The sequence below is a fragment of the Limulus polyphemus genome, unplaced genomic scaffold (assembly GCF_000517525.1).
Source record: "Limulus polyphemus unplaced genomic scaffold, Limulus_polyphemus-2.1.2 Scaffold5594, whole genome shotgun sequence".
Taxonomy (NCBI): Eukaryota; Metazoa; Arthropoda; class Merostomata; order Xiphosura; family Limulidae; genus Limulus; species Limulus polyphemus.
In genome coordinates this window covers 24,441-34,583 of record NW_013671204.1, presented here as the reverse complement: position 1 = coordinate 34,583, position 10,143 = coordinate 24,441, and the positions used below count along the sequence as shown (strand labels likewise).

At 37.8% G+C, this 10,143-nt stretch overlaps 1 protein-coding gene across 2 annotated transcripts in view; it reads left to right on the top strand.

Moving 5' to 3' along the window:
- LOC106472768 (amino acid transporter AVT3C-like) overlaps positions 1–10,143 on the top strand; it is a 30,326-nt gene that overhangs the window by 6,409 nt on the left and 13,774 nt on the right. For both annotated transcript variants that reach the window (XM_022401300.1, XM_022401298.1), the window contains exon 2: positions 4,559–4,608. In XM_022401300.1, the coding sequence (XP_022257008.1) occupies positions 4,559–4,608 (50 nt within the window). The remainder of the gene's footprint in view (positions 1–4,558; positions 4,609–10,143) is intronic.

The following is a 10,143-nucleotide window of genomic DNA, read 5'->3' as shown; positions in this document are numbered from 1 at the left end:
TGAGGACGATGGTTTTTATGAATTATTGTTATGAAAAAGATATTTGTTCAGTAAAATAGTAAAAATTTGCTCCCGGGATATTTCAAGTATTTTATCCCGGGGCAAGGGGTGAAAAAATCGCTAAAATACCCCGGGGTGACGGGGTCAGGGTCCCTGGGGTGGACACTCTAGTAATAACTTGACAAGTAAAATAGTTACCCATTTTCTACTTCTAATTTTTTTTAAAAATTTTATTTCGGTGCCTAAAACTTACTTTTCAATTACTATGGTTAAAATGAAATGTGTGTTACCGCACTAATCGAGTATTATGCACGCACTAATTGAATATTGGTTATAAAAAATTTAAGTGCACTAAACAAAAATGCATTAATCAAATGCGCATTAATCCAGGGATCCCTGTACTCTTAGATTGAGAAAATAATTGCAGACCTGAATGACATACTGCTTTTGTTGATAGGGAACTGTATAGATACAGCATCGACATTGCCTCGCTCCGAGAAACATGGTTCAAATGAACATCAAAACTACAGTAAAAGAACTACACCTTCTTTTGGTGTGACATGGGTGGCAAAGGTAGAAGCGATGCTACAGTAAGACTTGCAATAACCAGTCCTATAGTCAAACAGGTGGAATCATCTCCTGCTTATGTCTCTGAAAGGCTGATGATGTGGCGACTCTCACTATACAAGAACCACTTCATCACCACTGTGTCGGCCTATGCACCAATGATGACAAACAAAAGTCACATAAAAGAAGAGTTTTATCTGGCCTAAAGGAAGCTCTTGGATTCGGTTGCTGGTAGTAAGAAACTTTTAGCCCTTGGAGACTTCAATGCTTGTGTTCAGATCATCAAACTTGGAACCACATGTTAGGCCACTTCTGAAGAGGAAAGATAAGCTCAAATGAGGAATTACTTCTTAGCTTCTGCACTGAGCCAGATTTGGTAATAACAAACACATTTTTCAAACTCCCTAAAAAATGGTGTTATAGTTGGTATCACCCATGTTTCCAGTGATGGACTCTCCTTGAATACATTCTAATGCAAAGGTGGGACCTTGCTGATGTCATGTCTATATGAGCCATATGTGATGCAGGCTGTGACACAGACCACTCACTTATCCTCATAATCTGTAGACTAAAGATCATTCTCATTTGGTGCAAAAAACAGCCAGCTGCTTCTTGGAAACTAAACATAGCAAAATTATAAGATTCTGCTTGCAGAGAGAAACTTGTGATCAAGATCTTTGAAGGTTTTGAAACAAATCCCAAACAGCTCAGTCGATCCCAATGCTATGGAATCATGTCGAAAACATTATATATGACACAATCACTGCAGAAATTGGCTTCCATAACAAGGAACATGGCTATTGGTTCAACAAAAATGATGATAACATCCAAAAATTGTTATTTGAGAAAAGACAAGCCTTACTAGTTGGCAGGCACACTCACTAAGCCAATAAGCAATGAAAAGCAGCTAAAGCAAACCTCCAGAAACATCTGCACAAACTTAAAAATTAGTAGTGGCTACAAAAGGCAGAGATATACAGTCCTTAGCTGACAAATATGATACAAAAGGATTTTTTGACAGATCGAAGGGGTATATGGACCAAAGCGCAGAACAACTGTTCTGCCCAAGAGTCTTTATGGTTATGAACTTTTTACAAACAAGTTTGGTATCTTGCAGAGATGGAAAGAACACTGATACTTTGCTGAATAAGACCTCAGTCCTGGATCAGGTGCCACAACTATCAATTGATGCAATACTAGATGACCCAACAATTCTGGAAGAACTTGCAAAGACAATGAAAATGATTAAATTTGGAAAAGCACCAAAAGTTTCAAAAGTGGCAAACTAGTATTAAAACTAGAACTGTTGTATCTTTATGAATGAGGTTGGCATGCTGGAGAACAACCTTAGGAGTTCAAGGATGCCTTAATTGTAACAATCTACAAACGTAAAGAGGATTGAAATGTCCATGGAAACTACTGAGGTGTTTTGCTCCTATCAATCACAGGAAATATTCTGGCTAAAATACTACTTTAACAGCTATAAACAATGTCCAACTTTATATTACCGGAAAGCCAATATGGTTTTCGAGTGAACAGAAGCATGACCTGGGAGGCAAGGCAATAACTCCTACCCAGGTGATGCTCTGTATGCAGAATTATGTGGAGTCAAGGACCTTTATCCATTATCATGGAAAGAAATAAAACGACCAAAAAAGAATGGCCATGCTCACACAACTGGATAGCGAAGTGTCACCTTTGAACCGGAATTAGGAGGAGGCTACTGCATAGGCTGGTCCAGCTCCCCACCAGACATCTAGGAAAAACATTCAGGATTAAGGTGGGGGGTATTCAGCTTTGTCCTCTTCTCCTTGAGTGAAATAAAGAGAACAAACAAAGAGAAATACACCTCTGTCCACCACTGCAGTGACTGGAAACTGAGAGTGGTAAGGACTCCCCTTCTCCTCTAGAAGAGAGGGGGGAGCTTGTGTTGGTGAGTTCTGAGGAACGATGCTCTAGAGACAGTGCAATAGGGGAACCACATTCTCTAATTTGAAAGCAAACCAACCCCGATTTGTTCAGTCCAGGGGTTAGCAGGGATGGGCAAAGTCCCTTTAGGCTTTACTCATCATAGTCCATGAGTGGTGGTCCAGTACTGTAAATTATATTTGATAAAGTATAATTGCACCCCTCCCAGAAAGTGCCAAGGCAGTCTTATGGAACACCCCATCTCCATAGAATTGTTGCTACCAGGACTTTAGTTATTAATCTACTGGTAGCTAGTGTGGATGTGTTAAACCATACCTGACCAGGCAACACTCACCACTGGGTGGGATCCAAGTGAAAATGATGAGAAGATCCCTGAAAATGAGCACAAAAGAAATGAAGTTACTCACATCTGTCACAATTGAACCTGGGCATGTAGAATAGCTATGGGGGAGTAGCCAAAACCCATCGAAGGAGGAGACTGCTAAATCATGTAAGCAATATAAATGTGTTAGATGTGGTCCACATACCAGCCTGTACAATTTCCTGCAGCAGACGATGAAACCAAACTGACAGGACATTGATATATTTCGAACTTGATGAGATGAGACCCGATTTCTCAGCTCCTGCAATGGAAGATCAGAGTGAGCTATCTGAAACAATTGATGAATCCAAGTTGTCAAAGTGATGGGATAAGTCGCGTGATACTGAAGGATCCCAGTGTATAAATAACCAGTGCTGTGAGTCCTGAAATGCTTCAGTGAAGTTTTCAGTGATGAAATGATAAACTACTTAATTGAAACAAATGATCCATTATAGTGTTTATTTCTCCAAACTGTATATTTTACAACATTTAAAAAAATTGTCAACAAATTGTACAAAACATTATGGTATTCTATGCAATATTAAATGAAATATTTGTTTAAATTTTCATTTTTTCAAGTGACTTTCTTAGCTTTGTTTTACTTACATAACAAAGTTGAAAATATATAATATTATTATATGTTACTTCGCATTTTTCATAAGTGTAGTACTTTCAGTTAGTAACCGTATAACTACCCAATATTTTGTTTATTTATCGATTACATTTATGCTTTTCCATGTTTAACCGACATATATTCATTATGTTGGCCCTAAGTTTTAGTATTATTATTATTCCACCATTTAACATCTACTAAACTTACTTTTAATGAATGTTTTATATAAAAATGGTTTCACTAGAACACTGTTCATCATTTTTAAATGAATTACTTCAAATACTGACCTGCATTTTTCATAATTTTGCCAAATCCTGGCCTTTAGTTGAAAGCATTGCATGCTGTACCTACTATTTCTGTCATTATTTGAGAGGATAAGAAAAGTTAAATCAAAATCCTGATTGAAACAAAACCACATTAAATTTATGTAGTTAAGAAAACAAAGTAATATTAATTATTAAACCTAAATATATATATATATATATATATATTACCATGTATTATTCTCTAAAAATTATCCTCTTCAGCATTGACTGTGTTTTTGTCATGTTGTTCACCTTTAAAACTACTGATTGAAAACACAAATAAAAAAAGATCATATAATTCTCGAGTTAAAAATGTCTGTTTAAAGTCCAGCTTGTAGCTACACAAGATGAATATGACCCAAAAATTACAATCCTTTCAGGGAATTGAACCAAGTTTCATCCAATTATGTTAGATTTAAACATTATTGTAGATGTATTTTGGTGTGATTATGATAGCTTATAATCTTATGGTTTGCAACACCAGTAAAGTGTATGCATTGTAGCCATATTACATGTTGATACAAATCACAACTCAAGTTTTAGAGGGCCTATAGCTTAAAAATAATAATTGTTTTTTCATCCCCTTCTATTTCAGATTTACTGTTTCTAAAGCTTATATTTGGATTAGTTTTACATTTGTTTAGTTTTAGCTTTTTAAGTAACATTTTCTAGCTATGTGTGTATGTATTTAAATTCCATAGTTGTGTACACAATGTAAATAACAAATGCTTTTAGTATTAAATTATGGCTGAGGTATGATATGAGTAATCATTTATTTTCTAGAGTGGTGTTTTGGAAGGAGTCATCATTATGTTGGCAGTTTCAGTATTTAGGTAAGATTCTATGTCACTGTTTATCATTTAGATGAGCAAATGTAGGCTGTATATTTATGGTGGGCATGTGACTGTTTGGAACTTTCTGCTACATTTCTGTGGTTGATTTTCTAAAAACAAGAAAAATCCTCAGGTATCATAATTATCATTGCATTAGTATGTTGGAGCATTGTAGAAAATAGAATTTGAAAATTATCTTTTTTTGTTTTGTAAGAGACAGTGGAAATTATAACATATTTACAAGTATGGATGAGTTGTTACATTAACCCTTTCATTACGGGCTGGGTGAAATCCACCCAGCTTGTAAACATTAAAGTATTCTTGAGATTAATTATACTAGGATTTTTTACAATGTAGGTATATGTTTACAAAGTTTTGCAGGTTATTGGTAAACATTACAAGGCTTTTGTACATAAAATATCAGGTTTTTGTATTAAGAATTGAGATTTTTTTAATTAAAGATTTTCTCGTAAAGTTTTTCTTTCAAAATGTTGACTATCCATGCATTAAAACATTTTCAAATTTCACATGCAAAATCTATGTTTTATCCGTTATTGTCACTACTGTATCTCTGTATGGGTTGGTTTGATTTGACCGACTTTGTAACCTCAATAAAAATTAGGAGATAAATATAAATTATGCTTCTTTCGTTCTAGAACGACAACAAATTATAACATGAAAACAGAAATGTTTAGTCTAAATAGCATAAATTTCATAACTTAAAGATGTATATATATATATTATTTTTTATTATATTGACCTTTCGGCCATGCGTGACTAACATTATTGAAGTTGCAATATGTGGCGCACATGCACTCATGTTACCGTATCCAACAATATAAAACTGTCCTTTACAAAGTGATCCGTCTTGGCTGTGTTTTCTAGTTTTTCTTTTATTTACTCTTACACTGTTGTGTTTGGTTATTCATCTTTAACACTGAATTCCGAAGTCCAAGTTACCACTTCAGTAATACTATCTACCAGCACATTTACACAGACTGCAGGTGGAGAAATCCAACTATGGAATTATTGACTCTCTATTGATGAAAGATTGATTGTTATGTGAGTAAACCTTCTTCTCCTGATGTTGCCCATTTTCCTCCTGAACATGCTGATTCTGTTTGGGAAGATGAAGAATTTGACAGCCTTTTTCCTTCACCTGATTTTGCCGTGACTTTCTATGCCCCTACTGCTGAATCAACTCGGCCTAATGTGGCTTTTTTTAGACATGATGTATCAAGTGTGTTCTCTTCTATAAATTTCTCTGATTTCTTATAATCCTCTTTCTTCCATGTTACATGATACCCCCCTTCTCTCAGTATTTTGTGTTTCCCCTTTCCTCAAATATTAGGATTCATGCAGAGCATTTTGTATCTCAGATGCATGAGGGACCTAGCATGCCTAGACCTTCATGGGCTTTGGATCAGTTTTCTGGATCAAGCTGAATTTTCATTTCTTGTTCTCAACAGTTGGAATCACTTTTGCTCATGGGAGGTGGGCCCTGATCATCCTGTTCATTTATCCCATGCCCAGTTTTCTTGCCTTCGTTATACATTATAGACTCTCTTAGAGTACTTGTCCACCATCTATCTCCTATACAAGGTGTTCCACCAAGATCCTGAGGGGTTTTCAAGGGATAACCTCTCCCTGATTACCTCCATGTTGGCCCGTTTGTCTTCTTCAGCTCTTTTCTTACACACATGGTTTCTCTCTTGTTGAGATCTTCTGGGGAGAAATGCTATATTGTCCCAATTTCATTCATCACCTACTTATCTTCAGGAATTACATATAGCCCCTTTTCTCTTATGGTTTGTTTTTGGAGATATTCTTGAGAATTTACTATCCTGTATGAAACAGTGAGACAGCAGTTGGCCCTTTTATCCATGATTGATCAGTTTTTTCATTCTGGGTTTAGACAATCCCCTATTACTGTTTTCTGTCCTGCTTTTTCTCAGCCTTTATCAGTTCTTACCTGTAGGGGGTTCCTCCACTTGTATTTTTGACACAGATGGATAAGTTGCCAATAGTACTAGCGACTACCCTTTGGGTTCTCATCCAGTGGGGCATGCTTGACCGATTTTGTTCTCCAATGGTGCAATTTTGCCACAGATCTTTGGGTCAGTCGGGTATTATCCAAGGGACTTGTCATCCACTTTCTTTCTCCTCTTCCATTATCTTGGGTACCCATATTCTTTCTGTTGCTTTGGGATCCTACCACCAGTCAATGTCTGTCCAAAAGGGTACAGAAAGCCATTGAACCTGTACCTCATCTTTATCCAGGATTTTATTCCAAGCTGTTTGTGGTACCCAAGAAAACTAGGACTGGTGGCCTGAGATCGATCTGTCCCATCTCAATCAATTTTTGATTCTGCCTCACTTTACTATGGAGTCTTTTCTCACCCTCAGGTGGGACTTTTCTCCAGATCTATGGATGACCAATTTAAATGTTTCAAATGCCTATCTGCATATTCCTATATTTTGTTGGTCGAGGCACTATCTTTGTTTTCTTCGTTACAGCGTAGTGTATCAATTTTGCACCTTACCCTTTGGGCTTGCTTTGTATGTATGTCTTTTGTCAAGTGATAAACACTTGCCTGACATATGCATCCTCGTGGATTGTGCTTATACCATTACATGAATGACTTACTTCTGATACCTCATTCCGAATGGGAGTCTGCCCATCACAGTCATCTGCTTCTTTTGGAGGTAGCTCGTGTGGGTTGGTTAATCAAGTTGGAGAAGTCATTCCTTGTAATTACCCAAGATCTTGTCCACTTGTGTGTCTTTTTCAACACTCATCTCAGTCAGTCCCAACCTTCTCCTCTTTGACTCCAATTGATGGAGCTTTCAGTTCTCCAAGCCCTCACTGCTACCTCTGTTACTGCTCGCAAGGTGCTATTGCTTTTGGAGATGTGGTCTTCTATTGGGCCGAGTATATATGAGGTCTCTTCAGTGGATTGTAAATAACCAATGGAACCTCGTGTGGGACCCCTTGAATGCTCCTATTTCCTTTCCTCCTTCCCTTGTTGATGATTTGCATTGGTAGTTAGACAAGGCTCAAATTTCAGTGGGTGTTCTGCTTCATTCTCCTTATTGGATTTACATAACTTCATGGATGCTTTCCTCCATGGGTCGATCAGCAGGAAAGTTCAGATCAGTGGTCTCCAGCCAACAGGTATTACCATATCAAGATCTTGTAGCTTCTCGCTGTACATCCTCTTTTGGATCATTTTGTTCATCTTGATAGGAATTGTCAGATCATGATCTATTCTGACAATTCTATGGTGGTAGCTTATATCAATCACCAAGGCAGCACCCATTCTCATTTCTTTTGTGGTTGAATCTTGGATCTCCTTTTTTTGGGCCCACACACTCAGTATTCCTCTCCTTGTCTGTCATGTTCCAGGTACATTCAACCTTGTTGCGGATCATCTTACCCAATTGGACAAAATTTATCTTACAGAGTGATCTCTTGATCCTCATGTTTTCCAGTGGCTATGACTTTGGTGGGGTACTCCTCACCTGGATGTGTTTGCCACATCCCTCAATACCAAATTACCTCTGTTTTTGGTCTCTGGTTCCTCATTCACTTGCACTGGCTGTTGATGCGTGTGTCCTTGTATCCATCTCCTTCCCAGGGTGATTTTGATAATTCATACAACCTGTATCATGTCCTTTTGACTGCTCCTTACTGGCCGGTACAACCATAGTTTCCATGGCTGCCACAGCTCCAATCTGTGCTACCATTAGCTCTTCCTCCATTCCTTCTAGGTCAAGCTTTGTTGCTGGCATTTCGTTCAGCCCTTCTGCCCTCTGTCTTCAAGCCTGGTTTTTATCCGGTCCTTGACAAGGAGATCTGGATTGTCATGGCAAGTCACTTTGTTTTTAGCACGTTCTATTCTCCCTTCCTCTATAGATGTTTATCAATGAAAGTGGAACATTTTCTGCTGTTGTTCTTTGGGTCAGGGATTTCCCCTGCTCCTCCTCTAATGGATTTCTTCACTTGGCTGATTGATCAGACTTCTGTTTCCTTGATTGCAGGTTATCAGGCTGCTTTATCTCACATTTTTCCTGGTACAGTAAAGTTTTTAACTCTCCTATTCTCTTACTATTGTAGTGTTTTTTCTGGATTATTCGACTTCCTTGGTGCACATTCTTTCCGGATTGGGTATCAATGTGGTCCTTCACTGCCTTACTTTACCTCTTTTTGAACCTCTTTCCTCGTTTTTGATTTTTCACTTATTCCGTAAGACTTATATCCTTCTTCTTTTAGCCTGTGGACACTGTCAGTCGGATTTATGTAATCGATGTTTCACGTACCCTGTATCATTCTACTTATGTTCTCCTTTATCTAGATTAATCTTTCTTTCCCAAATCTTCGGTGGCTCATGAAGGTAATTCCTTCTTCTCATCGATTTCCTTTCTTTCCTTTTCCCACCCATATTTCTGGTCTGATCCAGAGAGACCACTATGTCCCGTATGTGCTCTTCATTGTTATATTGCTTCCGCAGCTTCCTTCCTTGGTGCCAGTTCCTGAACTCTTCATCCCTTGGCAAATATCTTCTGTTCATGACCTTTCTCTTTCCATTCTTACCAATTGGGTTTGGTTTTTAATTTGATTGGCTTATTCTTCCTTGTCTCCTTCCCATAATTTGTTCCAGGTGACTTCTCAGCAGATTAAGCATCTTTTCTTTTTCCTGGTGTCTCATCTCCATCATCTATTGGAGGAAATTCTTCAGTGGGCACATAGACCACATCACATACATTGATCTCTCACTATCTGCATCAGATAGTTGTTTTTATCCTCATCGAGATTTCGTCTTCCACCTGTTGCCATTCTTCAGACTCTGGTGAAACTCTGACTGGGTAACTTATCTTTTTGCATATATACCTCTTATTTTTCAGAGGCATTTTCTTTAAGGATCCTGCTTTGTGACAAGTGGTGTTTGTCCAGGTATACTTAACCTAAACAAACCAGCACTGTAAGGCCATGATGATCATGATGACTTAACAAGTATAATTTCCATGGCCACTAAATGCACACTGTTGAGATCGGGTGTTCCACAAAATGGCTCTTAGGTTTTTTCCTTATGATATATTTGCTTTATTAATATGCCCGTTCTGGACTGTACTAACCAATGGACTTCATGGGTAAAACAGAAGGGGATAGTTACCCTTCCATGCAATTCTTTACATTAAATAGATCAAGAGTGGTCTGCTTTTCAACATAAGATTTTCATGGTAACCCATTGCATTTTGTCCAGTATTGATGTTCCTCTGGACCCTCCACTGAGTTTTCTCCCCCATTTTTCTTCCAATGGAGGTTGAGAATCCTTACCACTTTCTAGTTCCAAACCACTGGGGTGGTAGAACATGGAGACATCCTTCTGAATTTGATTGATATATATATGATGCAAACAATACTGAATCCATTACCCCGATGACTACTGGCTACCAACTTTCTTGGTAGGCAATGCAAGTCTTGCTATATTTCATTCCAACAATAAAACTAGTGGACGAATATTTTCAAAAATT